This window comes from Vitis riparia, chromosome 16 (assembly GCF_004353265.1).
Source record: "Vitis riparia cultivar Riparia Gloire de Montpellier isolate 1030 chromosome 16, EGFV_Vit.rip_1.0, whole genome shotgun sequence".
In the NCBI taxonomy this organism is placed as follows: Eukaryota; Viridiplantae; Streptophyta; class Magnoliopsida; order Vitales; family Vitaceae; genus Vitis; species Vitis riparia.
The window spans coordinates 21,046,974-21,073,138 of NC_048446.1; the positions used below are offsets into that span (position 1 = coordinate 21,046,974).

The window sequence follows — 26,165 nt, forward strand, 5'->3', positions numbered from 1 at the left end:
AATGTAAGGCTACTAGGAGAAAGAAGATTTTTTCATTTCTTGATCGACCATCTACCGAGACATCAAAACTGGTCAACCAAGACCCTAATTGGTTGAATCAATTGAGCAATGCTTTGAGTGGTTCACCATCTTTGGCCTGAAAATCTATCTTTTTCTATTCTTTACATTTCTAACACTTAAGCAAGGTCTTTAGGTAAATGAATATGTCAATTTTGAAGTGATTTTCTTGAGGTTCATATATTAAAACTTGGGTTTTAATCAAAATTTAACTTTAATGCATAAACTGAGTTTTTAAAGATGCATGAAAAGATATGAAAATTCTAAGTACACCCATGCATTCAACTTACATATGTTTCTTATGATTAAAGAGTTTTCCATTTATCTTGATCTTGCATCCATGGGTCCTTTGATGAATTTCTCTAATATCCTTTTGAATTTTCCAACTAAAACTTGAAATTATTTTCAATTCAAAACAATTAACAATTTGATCATGGTTTGTTATCATCAAAACACAATTAAGAGAATCATTGGGCTAACAATTATGATTGAAGTATAATTTCTTTTCATTCTAATTTGACAAGAGTTGGAAATCTCTCCTAAATAAGATTATTATTTTACATTTTTCAAAATTTAGAAAATATTATGTGATTAATATTTTATTATTTTTTAAAATTTTTGAAAAAATCTTATCAGACAAATCCTATTTAATTATATCATACTCATCAACACAAACTTCGAAAAATAATAACATATGCTTGTTTATTAAATAATATAAAAATTAATTAGATATAATTGTATTAGTTATAATTAATCAATTTAACTAAAAAATAATTAATTACTCTTTATTTGATATCTAGATTTTTATTAAAAGAATAATTATGTGCACTAAGTTGTGATGATACTACAATATATTTTAAACCCGAATATTTAAGAGTTTACAAGTTTTATTTCGCTTAAATTTTTATTAAATAAACACATTTGAGTTGTGGTTGTAAAGGAAATAATGAGGTAGAAAAGAAACCAAAAGTAAAGTCAAAGGCTATTTTTGGGGTATAAAAGACCAAAAGGCGTGGACCCAAAAATCACACCAATTATGAGTATATGAGTATACCCATGATTTCAACAAACTCCTAAGAAATAGGGCTTTCTAAAGAATTTTCTTTAAAGGGTTTAAACTTTCATAGATCAACTGTAAGAAGTTGTGGAGTCAAAATTATTTTGAATTCTACCACCACTCGTGCAATTATCTCATTCCTTGTATCAAGAGTTCTCCTTGAAAGATAATAATAAAATTATAGAAATTTTATCCAACTATTTTTTTTCTTTTTTTTTTCTATAAGTAACTCATTTATTTGCATAGAATTATGAATGAAGATAAATTAAGGTAACACTTATAAATACCAATAAAAATATAATCTCTTTATTTTAATGTAATAACAATTAGATTTTTTTCATGTCAAGAAAAACAATTAAAAATATATATAATGGAAACTATCATTGGTTTAATTCTTTAAAAAACCCTTGAATGTTTTTCATACTTCATTTATTAGGTGGTTTCAAAATATTGAACTTGTACAAGTTGGCGTCTTTATTATTCTCTTTGTGCGGTTTCCTTCCTACGCAAGCAGAGAGAAATTTAAAGACAATTAACAATACATATAATGGAAATTATCATTGGTTTAATTCTTTGAAGCCAACCTTCAAATGTTTTTCACACTTCCAATAGCTTTTGAATTTATTAGGATGGTTTCAGACTATTGAACTTGTAACAAGTTATGAGGTGTCTTTATTCTTTGTGTGGTTTCCTTTCCTACGCTAGCAGAGAGAACTATAAACAATTAAAAAAACATATAATGGAAACCATCATTGGTTTAATTCTTTAAAACCAACCTTTAAATGTTTTGCAGACTTTGAATAGCTTTTGAAGTTATTGGGTAGTTTTAAAATACTGAACTTCTACAAGTTATGTAGTCTTTATTTGGTAAGCGGAGGAGAGAGAGAGAGAGAGAGAGAGAGAGAGAGAGAGAGAGAGAGAGAGAGAGAGTGAGTGAGAGTGAGGAGTTACTTGAGATGGAAAAACTAAGGAAGGCATATGACTGTCGAGATCCTACCAGGCCACATTCTGCAGGAAAATTTGGCGATGTACTCATAAAATTGGGATAAATGCTAAAAATACTGCCAAAAAGGATATATCATACAAATGAATAAAATTCATTTGGACTTTTTCTCTGCCAAAACCAACTGCAAAGGAAAATTTCTGGCAAGATTTGGACTCAGCTTTTGATCTCAATTCCTGGCTGGTAAAGCACCTACAAGTAAAGCAATATTACCATACCAAAGGATTAAATGATGCAGAAACAATCTCCTGTCACAGCCAGCATTTGCTTGAAGATACAGGATATAACATACCCAGAGTTACTGTTCCATGGAAGATATCGCCGTCACTGAAACATCTACTAGTAATACAGATTATATACCAAGCTCCTGGCAGCAACAAATGTCAAGAGTCTGCAAAAATTACCAATGATAATAATGTTATAAAACTAGCTTCCTAATCTGAACTGTTTGGGTTCCAAATTTGAAATTCTGAAAATTAACAGAGGTTACTTCCACAAGTACCATGCTCTTGTTCAAGGACCTGAAACTTGTTTCTCCTGGCTGAATGATTTTAGACGTTCAATCAGCTTCTCTTTCAGTGACTCAGGAATTTGTGAGATGAAAGATTGTTTTGCATCAGCAATAAATGACTTCCTGCATTACAAAGATAGCAAAGAGATGAGTTAGAGTTTCTAATGTATGCAAGTACAAAAAATACAGTTAGAATCTTGTAGTTGTTGATAATAAACAATCCATGAAGCAAAACATTTTTTACAAACAAAAATAGAATTTGAACCTCCAAAAATCAATAAATCAACAAATAAATATCAAGCCATATGATAATATTAAATCAGATCCCATGTTGATTTGAATGGTTTCTCCCTCAACCTCTATTTCTAAGAATTTTCAGAAGAAAAGGAAAAGGGAAAAAAGAATACGACTCCCAACATTTATTTTTGTAACTAGACACTAGTGTCTTCCTTTCTAGAGTCAAATCCCATGTGTTACATTCCAAGTGTCTTGCATGCATCCTTCGAGCATCTAATAAAGGAATGGCAATATTAGAATACACTGGAAAATGCATAATATGAAGAGAATATTGTATTAACAGTTGATGCTTATTTTTATACTCATTCATTTGAACATGATAAAACCATTTACTAAACAAAAGGGTTTGCTTAGGCCTGCTAAGTTCTTTATCTGAAACAACCTGTATTACAATATCAAAGATGCATCAACATGTAAAACATATTTTTCAACAGATTCAATGGATTATTGATGGGCAAAAAAGCAAAACGGGAAAACTGTGAAATTGTTTAAATGCCCCAAATTTGGGGTGCAAACAGAGTAAGATTGTAAACTCAAAAGTGTTAGGTCATTCACGTCTTTTGATTAGTTGATGCTAGGAAAAACCTTGTATGATATGCATTTGCAAGGCTATGAGGCCATTGCAAAGAGTATTTGAGGATGAAGATAAATAAACTTTTTGACATTTGTAAAAAGTTTGAAATCTGTAAAAATGATGTCCATTCCAGACAAAAGTAGAACTTTCACTTTTTATTCAGACAAAATTGTCTTAAAAATGTACTGAGTTTAGAAACAAAGACTAGTAAACAATCTGAAGTCTAAAATAAAATTCAAACTTAAGTTCAAAAAAAAAAAGAGCTTAGTGTAATCGAGCCTTCAGAGGAAAATAAAATACAAGTCACTAAGGCCACCAGCACTATCTCCCTGGAAGACATAGATGAAAGAAATGAAAGGTTGGTTGGAGGAACAAAGATAGAGAATCTGCAGAATCTGCAAGAATAGAGGAGGCAAGCCTAGATACTAAAATATATATCAAGATGTACTTGTGGGCAACCAGAAATGGCTTCTATCACTTGGTACTATCCTACATCACCAAATCTAGTTGATGGAAAGAATTTTGGAAGAAAGATGAGTAAACTGTGGACCTCAAAATTTTCAACTTCTGATTTGCTCAAACATTGGGGCATCCACTTGAATTTGTAAAGCCAAGATATACCCACAGCATCAAAGTGACATGAGAAGAACTCAACTCCACTTAGGAACAAGAATCAAGATTAACTCTTTTTAAACTGAAACTCCTTGCAAAAGATAAGATCCTATCATCTACTTCAACTTTAATATCTAGCAAGTCATCTGCTGGCTTCAATCCGACCTGGGCAATTTCCAACTAAAATGTACATGCAATACTTTTGCCAATAATTCATTATAACTAGTACAAGCCTATGAATTTCACTAGTAAGATATAAGGTGCTAGAAATATCCTTGGAAGATTTACAAGTAGGGAAAGGCTGGTTCAAATGCCCAAGACTTGATTTGGACACCAATGATGATTTAAGTTACTCTTGGAACTTACATAATTTTATGTTAAGCTAAGCCTTTGTTAAGTTTTATTTTGTGAAGTTTCTATTTCTTTTAGTCTTCATATTATATTTGGAAAATTTTTATTTCTTTTCATTTCTAAATGATATTCCATTCCTTTATTTAAGCTAAGCCTTAGTTAAGTTTCATTTTGTGAACTTTTTTATTCCTTTAGTTTCTATTTCTTTAGAACCATTCAAATGACTCCCAGAATTCCCCTCTCAGATCAAAAGTTTATCTACAATCAGCCTGCTCAGGATCTACAGCCAACCTTATTCATTACAAAATCATTCTGTTGTGTAAACTATCCATGAGAATCTTTAGCTCCCCTCCCCCTTTAGGCTCTTAGCTCTTACAACTTATAAGTGCATACTCTTCAACATTGGCAATTAAAACTCATCCATTACTCACTTATGTGCTAGGCATATTAGTTAATTTGAAGATCAGGAATACCCACTCATATAACTTATCCGAATTCGTAAGCAAGAACTCCATAAAGAGAACCTTTTCTAGAGTAATTGTCTTTTAGGAATTAACTTGCTTCATAGGATGTGGCAGAATGAAATTAGGGAAGTTGTGATTTTGTAAAAGAGAATTAGGTAATCCTGTGATCAAAGGGATTTGTTATATTGAGCTAGGAAAGTTTCTGATTTAGGTGTTAGGATTTTTTGTATGTATATATGTCTTTGTAGAAAATTTTAATTAAAAAAAAAAAGAATTTTTCATCCTTTTCTTCCGTCTCTCTTCTACATGGTATCAAAGCCCTAGGCTCATGAAATTGGAAGAAGAATTTTCTTCAGCCTTCATTGTCGAGTTCAATGTCGACCTTCATTGTTGACTTTCAAAGGTTTGTTTTACTTAAATCACGGCCCCTTCTGCAACAAGTGTATCGAAGCGAAACACGGGTCTTTTTCAGTGCCGCTACCCTCGTCTTTGCCTCGCCTCACCATTGTGCCACTAAGGTCGCACCGTTGCCTTCACGCCATCACAACAAGCACAGGTTGAACAGCCTCAGCCTTAGCATCTCATAGTGCCTTCATCTTTGCATCATCCAAAAGTCGTCAATCTCCTTGCGTCGGCGAAAAACCATTGTCGTCGTCATTGATCGCAAAACAGACCCTCACCATTGCTGCAAACAAAGATCACGAACACGTTGTAAGCGCAACAGAGCCCTCATCAAGACTTCAGTCGTTCCTATGTTGTCAATATCATCGAAAATCATGGCCCGATGTTGCTTCTGTGGTCGCCAAGAGAGTCAAACCTCCAACACGTTGTTGTGGCTGTCTCCATCTCACATCCATAAGCTCTACAAGAGGTTTTTGTAGGTTACCCCCCACCTAAGAGCCTTTTATATTTCCAGTAACAAGTTTTTTTTTAAGTTACCCTCTTCTTAGATTTTATATTCCCAAAAGAAAAGAAAAGAAGAAAAAAAAAAAGTTTGAGATAGCAAAGACTACCCCTATCACCACTCAATCTGAAGGAGTGATTACTAGTCACAACACAGGAAAATTGTAGAATATTCTAGCAACATACAAGCTTAATGGAAAAAATTATTTAAAATGGTCACAACTTGTTCAGACCTTTTTGAAAGGAAAAGGAAAATTAAGTCATCTCCTGAGAACTAAACCAAGAAGAGGAGACCCTTGACTTGATGCTTGGGGTGAGCAAGACTCAATGATTATGGCATGGTTGTGGAACTCAATGACGCTTGAAATTAGTGACACTTGTATGTTCTTAACAACTATTAGAGACATCTGGGATACAGTTCACCAGACATACTCTTAAGGCATTAGATTCAACACAAGTGTACAAAATTAAAGTCAAGACTAGAGCAACGAAACAGGGAAACAAGACAGTCATGGAGTCTGCTAATATGTTAAAAAAACCTACGGCAATAACTTGATCAATATTGATGCATTGAGACAAAATGTCATGAGGATGCTGCAATCCTAAAGAATTATATCGAAAAAAATCAAGTCATGAGTTCTTAGTTGGTTTCAATGTTGAGTTTGATCAAATTAGAGTTCAAATTCTAAGCAAAGAGCTTCCAACTTTGAATGAAACTATCTCTATTATTCGAGCAGAAGAAAGTAGGAGAAGTGTCATACTTGAACCCCGAATATGGTAGGCTTGGCTATGATTGCTAACAAAGGGAGTGATCAAAAAGGCTAGCATTGTTGATAACAAAAAGACTGATCGATCAAGAGCTTCAAACCATGAAAACAAGGATAACTTATAGTGCACTTACTGCCAGAAGCCTAGACATACACAGGAGAAATTTTTTTGGAAACTTCATGGCAAGCCAACCACATCTAGTAAAGAGTGGGGTTACAATGGAGGGCAACAAAGGGATATAGGCAAACCAACTTGTCCTTTGTGTAACCAATTGAAGAAAAACCCCTAGAACAAGGTGGATTCAATCAGGAAGAGAATGAAAAATTAAGAGCTTTGTTGGGAACCCTTAAGAAACCTTCAAGAAATAAATCTTCAAATACCTACTCATTGGCACTTTCAGATAAGTTTCTTATTTCCATTGGATTAAAAGTCTTCGATGAAACCTTTGCCAATTCTTGGGTTTTAGATTCAAGTGCCACAAATCACATGACTCATTCATCACACCGATTTAACAACTATAACCCTTGTCCAAGTAGTAGGAAAAAAGCCACAGTCAATGGTTCATTAACCACTATCGCAGGTGTAGGAGATGTCCACATTAGTCCTACACTCACACTTAGAAATGTGCTTCATATTCCCAAGTTGTCCACTAATCTTGTCTCTATACAAAAGCTTACACAAGATTTAGGTTGCAATGTAACTTTTTACCCTACTCACTGTGTATTTCAAGACCAAGACTTGGAGAAGATGATTGGACTTGCTGAGGAACGAATCCGACTATATTACCTTGAAATATCAAGTGAGTCATCTTAATCTTTTCTTTCTGAGCACGATCTTGTCAATAAAGAAAAAATCTAGCTTCATCATCGTAGACTTGGACATCCATTATTTAGAACTCTTAAAATTGTGTTTCCTTCTTTATTTAGGAAATTAGATGTTGAGAGTTTCCATTGTGATGTATGTGAACTTGCCAAACACAAGCATTCAACCTTCCCCACCAATAATAATAAAAAAAGTTCATAGCCATTTCATCTAATTCATAGTGATATTTGGGGTTGTGAGTGTTCAGCTAAGTTGGCAATTCCAAACAAAATTCCTAAGTGTCCCCTAACTCGGCTTTCTTATTCCTATTCGGACTACTTGACTTTGAAGACTAAGACTTTACTAAGAGGTCGAGGTATGTAGCCGAGTGTGGAGTGATTGGATGTGAATCAACCCAGTTTTTAATCTTTAAATGTGTTAGAAAGTTGGGAAAAATGGTTTTTGGTGCAAGGCTTTCATTTCCCTATTTCTGGATCGATCCAGGTGCAGGGGTGGATCGATCCAACTAATGTTTTTTTGATCAAATCTCAACCATTAGATTAAGGGCTTCTTTTTACACTTTAAAAACCAATCTTCTCTCATTTTCTGGAGAGAGAGACTGCAGAAAACGTGGGGAGAGCAGCCACACTCCTAGTGTTCTTCATTTTCTCATTTTTGTTTTCCTAATTTGGGGTTTTTGATTGCAAAGAAAATCCACTTCTCTTAATGTTTTCCAAACTAGTTTTTAATGGATTTTCTTGAGCAATAAATGGGTTGATTCATTCCTTCATTCACATCTCAATCTCTCATTCTATTTGGGCTTGGGTACATACCCATTTTCTTCTTGTGTGGATTCAAGAAGACGCCGGGATTGAGCTTGGTGCGGACTCCAAGTGTGCTCTAAAAGAAGAAGGGAGAAGCTGAAAATGAAGGTACTAGTCAAATAGTCCGAGAAGGATTGGTTGGCTTGAGCTAGGTAAAACTTTGTACTTAGTTTTTATTCTTCATAGTGGAGTTTTTCAATCGGTGATAGGCCCGTGGTTTTTGATCTCTTTGGAGGTTTTCCACGTTAAAATCCGGTGTTCATTGTCTCTTTCTCTCACTCTACATTTTGATTTATTTTTTAGGAGTGTTGAAGCATTTGCATGTGTTTTGCATTGATAAATTGTTGGGAGAGTGTTGATGCATACATTCTTGCTTGTGGATGTTATGATTTGTTGAAAAGTTGTTGGAAGAAAAGTTTCTTGACATTAAGATAGTCTAAGGTTAGGTAATATTTGTTGGGAGAATTTCAAAATTGTTATAAAACACCTATTCACCCCCCCCCCCTCTAGGTGTATTCCATTATTGAGATTCACATTTTCAAGGGCCCTTCCCTTGTTCCTAACGTAATTGGGGCACGTTGGTCTGTGTATTTTATCGATGATTGTACTAGGGTCTCTTGGATTTTCTTACTCAAACAAATATCTTATGTGAGTTCGGTTCTTCCAAACTTTCATAACATGGTAAAAAACCAGTTTGGTGTCACTATCAAGAGGTTTCAGTTCGACAATGCTAGAGATTATTTCAATCAAATCCTAACCTCATACTTTCAACATGAGGGAATAATTCACGAGTCATCATGTGTCAACACCCCATAGCAAAATGGAGTTGTTGAGAGGAAAAATGACCACCTTCTTAATACAACACAAACTTTTTTATTTCAAAAACATGTGCCTAAATCTTATTTGGGGGAAGTCATCTTAACCACCACACCTCATAAACCGATTACCTTCTAGAGTCTTAGGTTTCAAAAGTTCTATGATATACTTTCATCATTTTATCCTAATATGAGGACCATAAACCATCTCATTCCTAAGATATTTGATGTGTCCTTTGTGCATGTTCACAGTCCAAACAAGGGAAAAATGGATCTAAGAGCAGTCAAATGTATTTTTATAGGATATTCCTCAACTCAAAAGAGGTATAAGTGTTACCATCCACCATCCAAAAAAAATTTTGTCTCAACAAATGTTACATTCAACGAGAGTGAGTCCTATTTTCCCGCTCCTTATCTTCAAGGGGGGTACTTCCATCAAGGAAGACAAGGATCAAGATTCCTATCTCATTGAGCCTCCTACAATCTCTGATCCAATACCTATACTCGTAGCCCAATTCTCTGAACCTCTAGTATCTAGACCAATCAGGATCAAGATTCTTATCTAATCGATCCCTTTCTCATTGACCTTCCTACAATCTCTGGTCTAATGTCTGATCCAATATCCATACCCGTACCCTAGTTCTCCGAACCTCTAGTATCCGTACCCCACTTCTCTAAACCCGAGTCGTCACCACTTGAGCCTACTCCTAAGAATCGAATGATTGGCAAAGTGTACTCAAGGAAGAAAGTTGCAATTCCTACACTTATACAAATCTAAGGATCTAAACCAGTTTTTGGAAATGAAACAATTTCTCATCCTTCCTCACAAACCGAGTCAGTCTGAAAAATCTATTGATCAAAATCTCTCCATTGCCATCAAGAAGAGAACGAAGGAATGCACTAAACACCCTTTGTAACCATTTTCCCATGTGTCATTCGAAAAGTTGTCTTCATCCCATAGAAGTTTTCTCACAAATTTGAACAATATTCATATTCTTACCACTCTATCTGAGGCTTTATCTAATGAAAATTGGAGACAAGCCATAAATGTAGAAATGGATGCCTTGGAGAAGCATAAAACTTTGGAGATGGTAGATTTGCTTGCAGGAAAAAAACCAATGGGATGTAAATGGGTTTATATTGTTAAGTATAGAGCATATGGGACATTAGAAAGGTACAAGGCAAGACTGATGACTAAAGGATACACTTAGACATATGGTGTGGACCATTTAGAGACATTTGCGCCGATTGCCAAAATGAACACAGTCAAAATTTTGTTATCCCTAACAACAAATTAAAACCGAATATACAACAATTCAATATCAAAAATGCATTTTTGAAGGGAAATCTAGAAAAAGAGATTTATATGGAAGTCCTTCCTAGATTTAGCAGTGACCCAACCACAAAAAAGGTGTGTAAACTGAAGAAATCTTTATACAGATTGAAACAGTCTCCAAGGGTATCGTTTGGAAGGTTTGCAAAAATGATGAAAAACATGGGATACAAACAAAGTCAGAGAGATCATACGTTGTTTATCAAGCATTCACATTCAAGGGGAGTTACGGCTCTTTTGGTATACGTAGACGACATCATCATGATGGGAACCAATGAACTAGAGAGGCAAACTTTGAGACAATGCTTGACTAAGGAATTTGAGAATAAAGAACTAGGAAGGTTAAAATACTTCCTAGGAATTGAGGTTGCGCATACTAAGCAGGGAATTTTTATTTCTCAACAGAAATATGTAACATACCTTCTCAAGGAAACAAGGAAGTTGGCACGGAAGTTGGCGTGTCAACCAGTAAACACACCAATAGACCCTAATCATAAGCTTGGAGACACTAAGGAAGATATTGTGCTGGATAGAGAGATGTATCAATGTTTGGTAGGAAGACTCACTTATTTCTCTCACACAAGATCAGAGCATATGTGGTGAGTGTGATTAGTCTATTCATGCACAATATAAAAAAGGTTCATCTGCAAGCTGCTAACCGAGTACTACATTATCTTAAAGGGTCTCCAGGAAAGGGCCTCCAGGAAAGGGGCATCATATTTAAACGAAACTCAAGATTAGTACTTGAAGCATACATAGATGCAGATTATGTTGGATCTGTAGTTGATAGAAGATCAACTACTGGGTATTGCACCTTTCTTGGTGGAAATTTGGCAATATGGAGAAGAAATAGCTTGGTAGCAAGGTATAGTGCAGAAATAGAATTTCGAGCAATGGCCTAAGGAGTTTGTGAACTACTATAGTTGAAGATTATTTTGAAAGATTTGAACATTGAATGGGATAGTTCAATGAGACTTTACCATGACAATAAATCTGCAATTAGTATTGCACATAATCTAGTACAACGTGATTGAATGAAACACATAAATTGACAGGCATTTTATCAAAGAGAAACTAGATAGTGGATTGATATGTACTCCTTATACATCTATTGATCGTCAACTAGCAAATATACTCACAAAAGGTTTAGACAGTACAAAGTTTCAAGTAGGTGTATCCAAGCTAGGAATGGAAAATATCTAATCACTAGCTTGAGAGGGAGTGTGGAAGAATAGAATTAGGGAAGTTGTGATTTTGTAGAAGAGAATTAGGTAATCCCGTGATCAAAGGGATTTGTTGTAATTGATTTCATGATAAGTTGGATAAGGAAGCAGATCCTACAATTTTCTCAAAGAAAGTGGCTACCACCAAGGATAAGGCTCAAAGATGAGTGGAAAACTTTTGAAACAAGGAATGGCCTTTATAAGTGGATATTTATGTCCATTTGGTCTCTTTGAAGCATAGAGCACCATTATGAGGGCCATACCACAAGTACTCTTAAACCTTCATTAGTCAATTTCTTGCTGTTTATTTTGATGATATACTATTGCATTTCACACATACCACAAGCAATGGTAGGGAAAAGTAGTTCAACACTTTAAAAAGAAAAGTTTGTTTATGACTCATGTTATATTTTTTAGCTTTGTTATTAGGGTATGGAAACTGATCCTTCAAAGGCCCCAACCTTCAAAATTTGCATGAAGCTTGTAGTTTCCATTTTCTATAGTAGATTATTAGAAATTTCAGCATAATTACAGCTCCAATAACTGCTTGTATGAAGAAAGGCATCTCTTCCTACACTGGCAGCAAGCAAAGCCTTTAAAGAAGTGAAACAAAGGATGAGATGGAAACACTTGTATGTCACCTATTCTAAAGTTTTTGAAATAGCAACAAATGCTTTTAATGTGAGAATTAGAGGGGTTCTCAGGGAAGAGGGACATATAACTGCATCCATGAGGTTCTCTTCAAAGGAACTCGGTTGTGTTTGCATAACGCTTCCCTTAGAGAACAAATGGTACAAGAACTACACATGTAAGGGGTAGAAGGTCATTTTGGGCATCATAAAATAATCACCATGTTGGAAGTTCCTTTCTATTGGCCTAGCTTAAAACGAGATATTGCAAGGATCATCTGTCATTATCGTAATTGCCAACTCTTCTCAATACTTTTTCCTATTCTGCATGCCCCTTAGGAAGACCTTAGTATAAACTATGTCCTAGGCTACCATAGACCTTTAGAGGTCATGATGTCATATTCATGATGTTGATCGACAATCAAAGATGGTTTTCATTCCTTGTTCAAAGACATCAGATACTGGCAAACTTGCTAAAATATTTTTTTCGAGAAGCCATTAGCTTATATTGTTTGTCTAAGACTATTGTTTCAAATAAGGATATAAAGTCTATGAGCTATTTTTGGAAAATTCTATGGGGGTGGCCTAATACCAAACTAAATCTCTCTTCATCATTCCAAACCTAAACAAATAGGCAAATTGAAGTTCTTAATTGTAACCTTGATGATCGTTAACATAGATTGTGACCATACTAAGCATTGGGACCAATTACTTACCATGGGAGAATTTGCTTATGACAGTTCAATAAAATGGGCAATGGAGTGCAGTCCTTTTGAACTTGTAACTAGCTTGAAGCCTCCAAGCCCATTTGTTTACTTCCTTTGCCGCCAAATGCAAGATTGATAGCAGAAAGTGGAAGCTGTTGCAAGTCACATGAGGGAAGTTTCATGCTGAAGTACAAATTTGCACTAAACAATCAAAATACAAGGTTCATGTTGATTTTAGGAGATGTTTTGTTGAACTCAAGGAAGGGGATATGGGCTGATTCATATAAGATTCAATGACAAAGCTAGGAAACTAGTCCAAGGGGGTGAAAAATCCAAAACTCCTTTTGTAACTTAGGAGATAACTGTAGAATCCCTGCAGAATTGTTGGGAAGGGGATCAAATCCCTAATTGTGCAAAATTTCTTTTTAAATTTTAGGAATTGCAAGATCCTACATCAAAGTCAGTCTCATGTAAATACATGGTACTTTGGGGACAAAACAACATGGTATCAAAACATTGGGAAAAGAATTACCTCTACAAAGACACAAGCATACAGAAGTGAATTCAGAAAAGCACAAAGAAACCCTCCTCCCTCACCAAAAGCCAAATCCTTGGTATAAGGATTCAATAATCTTCAAGTTCTTGAGGCCTATTTCAAGTGATAAGGGGTTGGGAAGGATTGAGGGAAGTTCCATTAAGTATATATATTATTATTATAACAATAATAATAAGGGTCAAATCCCAGAATTTTATTCTTTGAATAAGGGTCTTATTATTATTATTATTGTTAAAAAAATCTCATTTTTCTATATTAACTTAATTCAAGTAAACATATTTATAAATATTTTTTTCTTTTTTATTTTATAATGAGTAATATAAAACATAAATCTCAATGGACAAGGTTCAGGAATAAAGCTGAATGATGAAGAAAACAATAAATATGTAAAGACATTATTTGCGGACAACAATTTTGGATAGTTTGGAAAGAAAGGAACATGATTGTTCTTGATAATGTGGAGCTTTTGATCCGAAGGATGAAAAACTCTTTTATTTGTAATTTGTGGTCTTGGTCTAGGGTGTTTGTGGATGAGGGCTTGTTGTCTCTAATTAGCTCTATTGATTGGCTAGGATTTAAATGAGGGCAGGTGATGTTTTTTGTTTTCTTCCCCTCTCTATTGGTTGTGCCTCTTGGTGGGCAATGTATACTTCTTGTATACTTCGGGACACTTATTTGGTGCCTCCTTTTTATATATGCTATTTGTTTTTACCTATAAAAAATTTTAAATAAAACATTTAATTCTTTGAAAATCACTTTAAAAAGGCTACATTTTACGTACTTCTCAAAACTGGTGCCAAAGTGACTCGGATTCTTTAACAATCATTTTTATTTATTTTACCTTTTTTTTATTTAGGTAAATGTTATGATAATAAATTTTTTTTTTTTTCATTTTTCTTGTAGGTTTCAAGCATGGTTTCATTTTTATTTATTTTACTAAACACATTAGTCATAAAAATTATGCAAAAGTGATTTTGAGGTACTCAATATAAATAAATGCAATCATCACCTAAATATTGGCACCATAAGAGTTATACATCTTGAAATATCAAACTCTTAAGACCTAGTACCAACTTTAGCATAACTAACTTGAGCCAAAAATATAAAATAAAAGTAATGTCAGATATCACAATCAGTTTAATAACTTACAAGAAAAGCAAGCTTGATTTTCAAGGGTGGACATAGGTTTAAGTGTACAATATTACAACCATAGTCCTCAAAGGTAAGAAATGGAGGTAAAAACTCTTTCCCCCCTCATGAGGCATAAAATTTAGGAATAAACTATAATGATTAAATCAAGACACAGAAATAAAACTACAATAGAGGAAATACAAATAAAATAAAATAAAGATTAACTTAAAAATGAGAAATAAAATTACAGTAAAAGATCATAGAAGAAGTGCAAAAAATAAAATAAAAGAAAATAAAGATTAATTTCATTGCATGACATAGAAGAGTAAACACAAGCTTAGAATAAGATTACCCTTCTTGGATTGTGGTTCTTAGAACTTTTTTATACCACTCAATGTTTACTGTCAATTAACCACATTTCTGGATTATAACCAAGTATGCAAAGTTAGGAGCATCTCTTTTTATAGACCAAGGGTCTAGATAAGTACATTATAACAATGTTTAATGATATATATATATATATATATATATATATATATATATATATATATATATATATATATATATATATATATATATAGCATTACAAATCCCAAATGTCCTAAATGACATCTAAGTTTAATTGAACAAACATTACAAGATTTCTAACTCTGAAAAAGGGAGGTTCTCTATCCTAATTATATGATGCAATAGCTTTATGTTTAATAGGCACATATAGGATATATATATATATATATTGATAGGTAAATGTAGATTATATTAAAATTAAAAAGTGCACACATACACAATGCAACTAAAAAACCAGAAGTTGTGAATACACAAACACGAGCAACCCCACCCTATGAAGAGTCTAACCAATTCACAAAATCTAATAGAGACAGAACATCCTCAATATACAATCTAATCCAATCCCAAAAAAGATACAAAAAAAAACTTTTAATCGCTTAGTCCAAGCTTTCACAATTCTCAAAGGTTCTCCTATTTCTCTCCCTCCAAATGGACCAAAAAAGGCATAAAGCAGCAATATCTTAGCCCAAGTTACTTCCCAAGCAAAAAAGCTAGCTCTTCTAGGAGCCCAGGAGTTCCAAATTGTACTACGAGGGAATGGCTTTGCTCTCCTACTAGCTAAGGAGTAGAAAGACTTAACTGAAAAGTCGTCATTCCTTGTCTCCAACCATATCATAATAACATCAATACCCAAAGAGATGGAGTAATCATGCAACCTCCCAAAAAAGGCATCTACTTCCTCCAACTCTCAGTCATTCAGTTATCTAATAAACCTAGGACCCCAACTACCACCATCCCAAACATCAAACCACCCAAGCATCTTTTATAGAGGCTATAGAATAAAGGTTCAGGAAGGAATCCCTCAAAGGCAAATCCCCTCACCAGTTATCCATCCAAAACTCCACCTTACTCCATGAGCCAACATGAAAGCTAGTTTTATCTTTGAAAGCCTCCCATCCATTCCCAATTGCCTTCCATACCCCCACTCCATACCTCTCTCTCACCTATTTTGTGCACCAATCCCCATCATCTTGCCCATACTTACCAACAATTACCCATTTCCAAAGAAGATTCCCTTCACTCACAAATCTCCAAGACTATTTCCCCAAAAGAGCCTTGTTGAGGATCAAAAGGTTTCTTAAACCTAAGGCCCTTTTCTGTTTTTCCAAGCAAACCACCGACCAATTCACCAAATGGGGCTTGTTAACCAAAGTCCCTCCTCCCCAAAGGAAGTCCCTTTGAATCTTTTCCAGTTTAGCTACCATACACATACACACACACACACACACAATCTTGTGTCAACTGAGCATCAAGGATGTCTCTCAGGGTATTTTTAAGCAACAAGGAAAAGCCTGCAAAAACATATAATAAATATGTTTGCAATGAATTGCTAGGTATGCCCACAAGAACAATACACTAGACAATAGTTTCCAATGCTAGCTTTATTGCCTTTGTCCTAGAGAAAGCTTGGAGAAGAAGGCCTAGAGGCCACCACTTATAATAGAGGCAACTTCACCAGTAAGTTCAAGGTTGATGGGGAGTGGTTTTCAAAGGTATCCAACATTAAGTTATGGGTCTTAAACTACTTTTAGTAGTTAAACTACTTGGCATAAAGAGAGATGGTTTCAAATCTATTGACAAGATTGATAAAGGGCTTGAGGAGCATTTGAGTGAAATGTTTTTGGTTGTCATATGCAACTTAGGATGGGATAAAGCTCCAAGTCTAGATGAGTTGTCGAATGCTTTTTGGCAAAATGGCAGTAAAGGAATGCGATGACTTTCCTTAGTGATTTTCATTTGGATGGACCTTTTGGGCAGAGTTTGAATACCATGTTTGTTTTGTTGGTACCCAGAAAGGGAAGGTGGAGGACATCAAAGATTTTAGGCTAATTAGCTTGGTTAGTTGCATAAATAAGCTACTTGTGAAGATCTTGGTTTGTGATCCTGGTCATAATCCTCATTGCTAATGTTTAACTCTAGAAACTAGACGATTGAGGTGGCTTGCAAATTGAACAATGAAAAGGTCTACAACTACTAGTGTTGTCAACAATAAAAGGCATTGAGAAGGTGATAAGAACCTTATTTGCCCAAGGTGAAAGACAAAAAAATAAAATAAAAGAAGGCAATGCAAAAAAAAAAAAAAAAAAAATAGCCTATGTGAAGCAAGGCAAGATATTTTTTTTTTTCCTTTTAGTTTGCCAAAACAAAATAAACATAATGCTTACCTATCAAAAAATAAATAAATAAACATCATAATTACCATCATTATCTTGTTATCATTCTACAATCAACACTTTATAAGAGTTCATTTCTTGTGTTGTGGATTTAACTAAATAATACTACTCATAATGGTAAACATCCTCCCATAATCCATATCATAATTTTACAAACATCAAACAGTTCAAAATACAAGAAGACAAAAATCCTAGATGAACTTTAGGCGTCATCATCATAATCATCATTGAAAATCAAATTCTTATCACTTCCATCAACACCATGTTGATGACTCTTCTATCCCATTATCTTCCCATCCAATGTCCTCTAAATTAGCCTCCTTTTCAAGATTGGGTTGTGAAGTTGAATCCATGGAAAGCCAGTTCAAGAAGAGATAAGAGAATTAAGAAAATTATTTCACTCCAATTATGAGGGAAGTCAGATAGAGATGCAGACAAGAGCGATAACGATCAGTCTTTGATTCCAATTTCTAAATGAAATTTGCATATTCTTTCTTAGAATGTGAGAAGCCTTCATGATCCAAATAAAAGAAAGGCTATCAAATCAGTGATGAGGAAGAAGTCGGATCTGATATGTTTACAGGAAACCAAACTTAGTGAGATGTTTGTACAGGTGGTGAGAAATTTGGGGATGGGAAGGAACCTGGAGAGGGCCAAAGGGGTTATGTATTGGTGCTAAATTGAACCCCACTTGTTATGTGTTGTGGAGGTTTATAGTTGCAGAACAATTTATGGAGGAAAGTTATTATGGACAGGTATTGAGTGGAGAAGGGAGGTCAGTGTCATCTATCAGGTAGAGAATTGCTCAAGGATAAGATCTTTGGGAAGCTATAAACTCTTCCAGTCTTGCCCTTGCCTTTAAGTAAACAAAGGTTCCAAAACAAATTTGGGAGCTCCACTTTGAATCACTTCCTGGACTTAATCAACAAATATGATTGGTGATTGGTTTGTTGTATCCAGAGGATGGCCATGGTAACTAGAACTCAAGGTTTGTGAGGGGTTATCATAATTGGGAGTTGGAATTAATAGTCATTCTTGAGTCATAACTCATGGAGAGAGTAAGGATATGTTGATGTCAAGGAACAACAAAAAGGCTGCTTCTTTATGAAGTCTTTCTGCAAATATTTGTCTTCAGGAGCCTATGCCTCATCTCTGACTAGGGAGTTGTGAAGTTCTACAATCCTAAGGTTTGATTATTTGTTTAGGAAGAAATGCAAAAGTGGTTTATAGATCAACTCATGAAAAGAGGTTAGCCTCTTGATAATAGGTGTTATTCATGTGAAGAAAAAGAGGAACCAGCAAATTATATTCTCATCAATTATGGTCATATGGGCAGGTTTATGGTCTTTGTTATTTGCATTGCTTAGGCTGCTTGGGATTTACCTCATTCTGTTTAAGGTCTTCCTGCCATTAGATTGTGAGTTTTGTTGACAAGGAAGGTTAGACCCTTGTGTTTGTTTTGGAATGTTCTGAGGATTTTGATCTGTATTCAAGGGTTTCCTTTGTAAATCTCTATTTCCGTAATTAAGAAATTCTTTGGTGTCAAGAGTCTCATTTTTAGCATGTGCATCTATTTGTGTAACTTTCTTTTGCCTCCATAGAAGAAAGACCCAGGCCCATTATTATGGAGGTTTGAACAAAGACAACTAGTTTAGTTCCATTTCATCATGTTATGGCTCAAAGCCAGTGCAACTATAGCTTCTGGAATGGTTCTCTCCAAGTGTGTTTGATTTTGTATCTTAACTTTTTGATAGGTAAAATAAAAGTGTATTTAAAAAAGGGGGCACCAAAAGAATGTCTTAACTTGTTCTCTTAAGGGATAAGATAATTGTTAAACAAGAATGGTTTGGAACATTTTTAACATGATAAGAGCATAAACTTGGTGTAAAAAGATCACTTTTGATCAAGTTTCAGGCAAAATGTTACAAGGCATGTGGAAAGATGTCATACATGTCATGGTCCAAGGACACAACTACTAATGCAGGACTTTATATTTCCCTTTAGGAATCAAATCAACCATAGGTAGCACTTAGCATGGATCTTTTGCATTATAATCATCCAATAAAGGTCAGCTTCTAATATAATAGTGGTATTGGACAGGTCTTCAAGAATAGCTGACTTCAATCCTTGTCAAAAAACAACACACACACACACACACACACAAATCTTTTTCCTTTTCTGGAACTGCATCACAAGATTCATGTCCACAGTTCATACCAAACAGGAGATATATCATGTTATAACACTAAAATTCCAAATTTGAGATTTAGAAAATTATTTATTAAAAAGCATATAGTGCATGTTAGTAGTGTCAATGAGTTTCGTGCAATTTGAATGATTGATTAGTTCCACAGAAATAGAATTTCAAAACAATCTTGGTCTTGTATCAATTTCAAATATTAGCCTGATTTGAAATACAATCCCATAAAAAATGTAGGCTATATACCATGCAAAAACTTTTGCATAAGAAAAGATGTATTTGAATTTTGAACTAAAAAGAAATTTCATAAAAGAAACATGTAATGTAAAAACCTATAAAGACTTACTTTGATTCATTGCTGCTTGGAGGGTCTCCTGATTTTTGAGCGCATAACCTCTTCCTTGAATGCATGAAAATATAAAGCCTATCCGTCCAACCACAAGATCTCAGAACCAAAGAAGCTTCCTTCTTGAGACTGAGACATACACAAGACACACACATATAAAGAAAGATGTTAAGAGTCAGAGAGGACAATAATTATTTTGGAAGGATAAAATGAGTAACCAGTTTTAAAGCTAACACAAGGAGACAATACATAGAAGTAAAATAAATTATCAGACAAGACAATCTGAGACATTGAGTTCATAAAATAGCATCATAGATATGAAAGAAGCAAGGTCTTCATAATATCTTAACAAATAATAAGGTGGAAATAACCATCGAAGTACATATGACATCAGTTAAAATGCAAACCCCCAATATAACAGGAAATATCAGGCTATCCACTCACATTTTCTTCAGTAAATTAAATCCATTAAATAGTTTTTTTAAACAAGGAATGAGAATATCATTAAAAGCAAGCTTGTTAATGAGAAAAACAATACTGAGTGCTTCATACAAGTTAAAGAACCCAATATAAAATCAACAAAGATCCTAAGCCCAAACTAACAACCAAAACCTAGGCCAAAACAATAAAAAACCAGCTGACAAGGGACGAAATGCCTCTCAAGAAGGTAGAAATGCTCTCTTAAGAACTTCAAAGGACAAATCTAATCATTTAGCCTAGAAGTCAACCTCCAAAACTGACATGTGCACTCCAGAAGAAATATGAACAGCCTAAAGAGGAGATAAGATCATTGATCACCCATAAGAAAGTGCACATCTCTGAAGGCAATGAGGAAACCAAGGTTGCCTAATTAGTAACCACTTGATGAGACCCCCTTCAACACCTCAACATTTGACATCCCCATACTTAAATTTCCATTGGTTCAATTAACATAGCCAACAACTCCACCTTGACAGCATATTGGAGAGGATTAGTTAGAACACAAAAAAAAAAAAAAAATGACATCAGAAAACCTTCTTCCACCTAGTGTATTTGGAATTACCAAACAGCATCACAAAAACTTCATCGACCCCAATGGAGGTGCAATCCAGATACACAGACTTACTTGTCACACCATAGAATAAATAAACCCAAGCAGAAATGAAAAGATAGAGGGGACACAACTTTTTTTTTTTTTATCAGACACAATTAAAGACTTTGGTAAACCAAGAAAGAACAATCTTTGTCCCAAAGCTAAAATAGAAGGAAAATGAACCTACATATGCTACAAAACCTTTCTTTTCTTTTTTTTTTTTTTTACAATAAGAAACAGAAAGAGAATATATAAACAGAATTACCATACATAGATAGCCTTAATCAAAGGATACCAGAGACATTGCCACATGCTCCTCCACATATATCATCCACCCTCATCTCTCCCACTTCAGCTATTTTTAGTACCTCACCAGGGAGATTAAAGGGTAGTTTCATCCTGTGGAGTGGTGCATAAGTTGGCAAATTTTGAATGTATAGAATAAGTTCACTCTTTGTCACTTCAACTAAGAAAACAGAATCTGTATTTTAGTAATCTACGTCATACAACCATAAACAGACTTCCCTATTATAGAAGTAGTTATAAAATTTCAACCAGATCATATTCCATGACCCTCAATTAGAGAAACTATTATAAGAATCAAGAATGTAGGATACACGTATAAGACAGGCATGGTAGCTTTGAAGCTTTATGAAGATGTTAGCAAAACAAAGTCGATGCATAACTAGGGCAACTTTAGGTGCAGTTTGCACTTATATCCTACTCAACAGAAGATAAATCAGAAAGGAACACTTCAGAAGCATTTGAAGCCAGGCATAACATACCCATCTTTGAATTCTTCAACTTTTGCCAGAGAATGAGCATCTTGTGCAAGTAAAATGCATGAACCCTTGTCCTGTGATTTTCTCTTAACCCCTGAAACACCAGGGGGACATTTGACACCACCATTATGCATTTCATGGAAGTTAGACCTTCCTTCTGCTGTCATCCTGCTTTTCACAACATTACCCTCATACAAATCCACTTTTCCCGAATTACCACTAATATTCTGAAGTTTATCATTTTCATTTGCAGATACAAAGCCATTCACGCTATCAGCAGCATCAACTCTTTTATTTATACTAAAACCATTGCTGTTTGCTAAAGATGGCGTACCTTTCTCGCTTTTCTCCACCACATCCCCATTCTTTTCCAATATTTGATTCTTATGCACATCAAGTTTTCCATTACCAGTTGCAAGAACCCTCTTGGAAACAGTTTTTTCAAAGCTATTCGATTTAATCTGTAGGCTAGAAGGCACCTTATCAACCTTAGATATAGTGGAAGTATCCATTCCAGAGGAATGTTCGACATTTTGTTTTGTATGCCTTGTTTTCACTGGAAGAGCTGTCCTTGGATTTTTAGATGTATTGTTGCCATTGCAATCTCGGTTCTTCACATTATGGGACGCAAAAGCTTTGCTGGGGGGTGAGATCCTTGCATTAGTACGAGAAAAGAAAAGAATGTAAACCTTCTCTGACAAAACCCCCTGCAGGGTTGAAAGTGAAACATAAGAATCGTTGCAGCAATACCAGCGACCCATTGCATCCTATACACACACAAGTGGAACCAAAAATCAGGGAAAAAAAAAATGACAAAGCTGCTTTGTCAAACCTGAGTACCAAAAGCAAGAGTAGAGAATAGAACAGGACAGGTGAAGAGATACCTTGATATATGCATAATAGTGTCCTGACTCAGGTGAGTAGCCTGAATGCACAATAGTAGCAAAAAGGTTATACTCGGGATGTGAATCCTGCCAAAGACAGTACCAAAATAGAACAAGGTAATGAGCCATACATAAACAATAACAAACAAGCAAGTATTCCATAGCAATGCCCTGGCAACTAGAGTGGAACTGAAGTTCTCTCACAACAAAGCAGTGGATTTCTAGCAGGTAAAAAACAAAAGCATGACAATAAAAGCAGTAAAACAGCCATAAATTTGATAACACAAAAGATAAAAAATAAAAATATAAAAAAATTGTGTTTCTCCTTATTCAAACATGAAAGCATATATGTAAAGGATAGATCTAAAAGAATTACAAACCCAAGTCCTTTATGGATGTACCAATGGAAAATTCACAAATCAAAGTCATTAAGGTACTATTAATGAACCAATGTTTGAGATTGGCATAGTTTATCAGATTATTTGTACAATATAATAAATCACCGTTTTTTATAGGTAAAAGAAATACGTTAAGGTGCTTGCAAGAAGGCACAAAAAAGTAAACACAGAGCATACAAATTAGGCCTAAAAGCAAGCCAGAGAAGGAAAAGAGGAGAAAAACCCACCACCCTAACAACAAGCAACCCCAACCAACAGAAGGAGAAACAAAAACAACCCTAACTAAAAGGCTAAACAATAGAAAAACTCTGATTCCAAATGCAACCCCTTCCACCAAACCCTGGCACCACTCCCCTTTCCCTTAGAAGTGAACAAAGAGCTATTATAATTAACTGAACACTCTAGCTTTTAGATTTCCCTCTCGAAACAGGAAGAAGACCTTTTCTTACCCCCTAACACCCTCACCCCACATCCTTTTCTTGAATCTAATCTTCTGACAAGAGAACAAATTTCCTTCTCAAAGCTCGCAATTGGCATCCCCAAACAATTACTAAACTTGACAAATCTACTAGGAAGGCAATTAAAATCCTCCCCCTCTAGGGTATAACCAAAGTCCCTTGGATGTTCCAAATCCTCGACCCTAGACAAGATGTTAATGATGCCACTAGACAAGGCTCACTACCCCCCTCACACCTCTCAGTCACTAGGAAAAGGACATTAGAACCACAGGATGACTCGACTCCAAGTGCCTCTTGTGCCAATGTTGTGCCCTGCCCTCGTCTCTCGACTGAAATTCCATTTCTTCTCCCCGGCACGCAAAGAACGCACCCCTCCTATGCCTTCACTTTCCCCTCTACAGAGAGTGCAAGCCTTAATAAGCCCACATCTCCTTTTGAAGCTTCACTTAAAGGCCTATCCTCCTCTAAGGCCACCCCCTCATTTCCCCTAGAACAAACTTAGGCCAGGCCCAAACTTAGTGGACCCTTCTCACTTAAACCTGAAGAGGTAGAGGCAACCCCAGTTTCAACACTGCCTTTTGGGTGGGCCTATCCTAACCCCTATCAGCCCAAGCACCACCCCACCAACCTCCACATTGAAGCACAACCCAACTACACCACCTTCTCCCATGCTAGTTATGTTCATCTTTTCACCACCTAGGAATTCCCCCTCCCCCAAGCAGCTTTAGCTACAATGGAAACTATACACTCTCCTACCAACTTTGGCCTGCAGCAAGTCAACCCACCAGCATTAGCTTTTGCATCATAGCCTATTGCACCCTCACTAGCCACCCAAAACTTGCAACAAAGCAACTTGACAATGACTAAAAGACTCAAGGGTTGCAACCCTCTTCAACTCCCTTTGTCAACGTGTGAAAACTCCACTCCACCTCCATCTTCATGCTTGTTGGGCTCTTCTTCTCGGCTCCATAAGCGAAAAGCTTAGCAAAGTTTCCCACCACAATTGTAAGGAGAAGTTAGAGTTGCCCACTACTACTTGTAGTGAGCTGGGCAAAATTCTCCCAACATGATGCACCAAAATCCTAGCCCAATGTAGATTAGACATTAAAGCAATGCCTTCATCAACAACAACAAAACCTCAGCATTCATCCAAAATCTTCTTAAACACCACCCAACTCCACAGGTGTAACAGGAAACCCAACACCCTCACCCACATCTCCTCGGCATGACCCCCCTTACCTAGGCATCCAACCTTGGGAGTCCACCTTACCAAGTGCAACATTCTCTCCTTAACTCTTCGCAAACCTCTTGCAAACACCCTTTCTGCCTCAACAAGATCCTCAAAATAAAACAAGAGCAAGGTATCTCCAAAACCTGAAATTTTCAAACCACCCCCTCCCCTTCAAAGACCAAAGAGTGGTCGCAAAGGTTTTCAAAGAGGATAATTGAGGTGGTTGCTCTGAAACCTCACCAAACCAATCGACCAAGCATCTACACAATGAATCCTCCCTGCCTCACACCTCACTTTCTCCAAGCTAAACCCAGATAGCTTCGCCTACTACTCCACGACCCTTCCTCACAACATCAGCAAAAGACCCAAGGGTTGTCTCCTCCCTTAAGACACTCCTACCCTAGCAAGGGAGCCCACTCTCCTAGCCTCAAATGAGGGGACAACTCCTAAAGAATGCAGCTTCTCCACCAAAACCAACCATCCATCATGAAAACCTCCCTTCAAGGAAAACCAACGAGAATCTCTTCGCCCCTTCAACCACAACAGAGCAAAGTAAAAACCTCCCTGCCCCATTCAAGCGTCGTTCCAACTTGAACCTCCTACCCCCTTCCACCCAACCTTTGCTCCATCTTTCCAAGTCTTCATCCCTGCAACAAGCTTCTACCCCTTCCAACAAGTAACACAAACTCAAATCCCCAAACCTAATCCAACCTGAAAAACCTCTGCCCTTTTCCACAATAACACCCCCCCCCCCCCCCCCCCCCCCCCCCCCCCCCCCCTCAACCTCCTCTACAAAAAGGTCAAAAGTTTTTTAATCCACTACAAACTAGCACTAACCACCTTTCACAACCATTCTTTCAGCTCATTCTTCACTCCCTTTTAAATCCACCAAAATATACACACCTTTGGCATCCTTGAAGCTCCTTCAAGGACTTTGCTCTAATAAGGAAAGTCACATTTTTGGGCATTCTAGAATAAATCAGCCATTCTGATTAGTGAAGAAGCACATTGACCTCCATAACCTTCTCTTCCATGCAATTTAAATGCATGTGGAAACATCTATATAGATACCAGCCAAACTCACCAAAAAGCAACAGAATAGAAGAAAAAGCAGTGTCACAACTGCCAAACAATATCCATTTCACTTTTCAGAAAGAAGTGCAACCGACTTGAATTTGGTGCCTTCTATTACGTCATGTACCTCAAACCTTTTAGTTGTCACCTTGTTGTCTTCTTTTCACTAAATTCCCTTCTCACTTTACTAAATTCTGAGTACCTACATCTTTTACCTTTTGCCCCATATGTAATGGCGTAGCCTCCACTAGGGTACCTCAAAAAAAACAAAAGAAGAAAATAGGAGGGGGAAGTGTAACACCGCAAACCGAATTATTCACCCCTTTGTAATTTACCTTGATTTAATTAAGTGGGGAATTAATA

General features: G+C 35.9%; 1 protein-coding gene across 1 annotated transcript in view; it reads right to left on the bottom strand.

Annotated features, from left to right (window-relative positions):
• Positions 1-1,899: 1,899 nt before the first annotated feature.
• LOC117933693 (ubiquitin carboxyl-terminal hydrolase 25) overlaps positions 1,900-26,165 on the bottom strand; it is a 31,925-nt gene continuing 7,659 nt past the window's right edge. Inside the window, exons 5-10 of the mRNA XM_034855180.1 lie at positions 22,642-22,728; positions 21,761-22,524; positions 19,904-20,032; positions 2,620-2,751; positions 2,410-2,508; positions 1,900-2,309 (exon numbers count right to left, since the gene is read on the bottom strand). Of these exons, the coding sequence (XP_034711071.1) occupies positions 2,631-2,751; positions 19,904-20,032; positions 21,761-22,524; positions 22,642-22,728 (1,101 nt within the window). The 3' untranslated portion in view covers positions 1,900-2,309; positions 2,410-2,508; positions 2,620-2,630. The remainder of the gene's footprint in view (positions 2,310-2,409; positions 2,509-2,619; positions 2,752-19,903; positions 20,033-21,760; positions 22,525-22,641; positions 22,729-26,165) is intronic.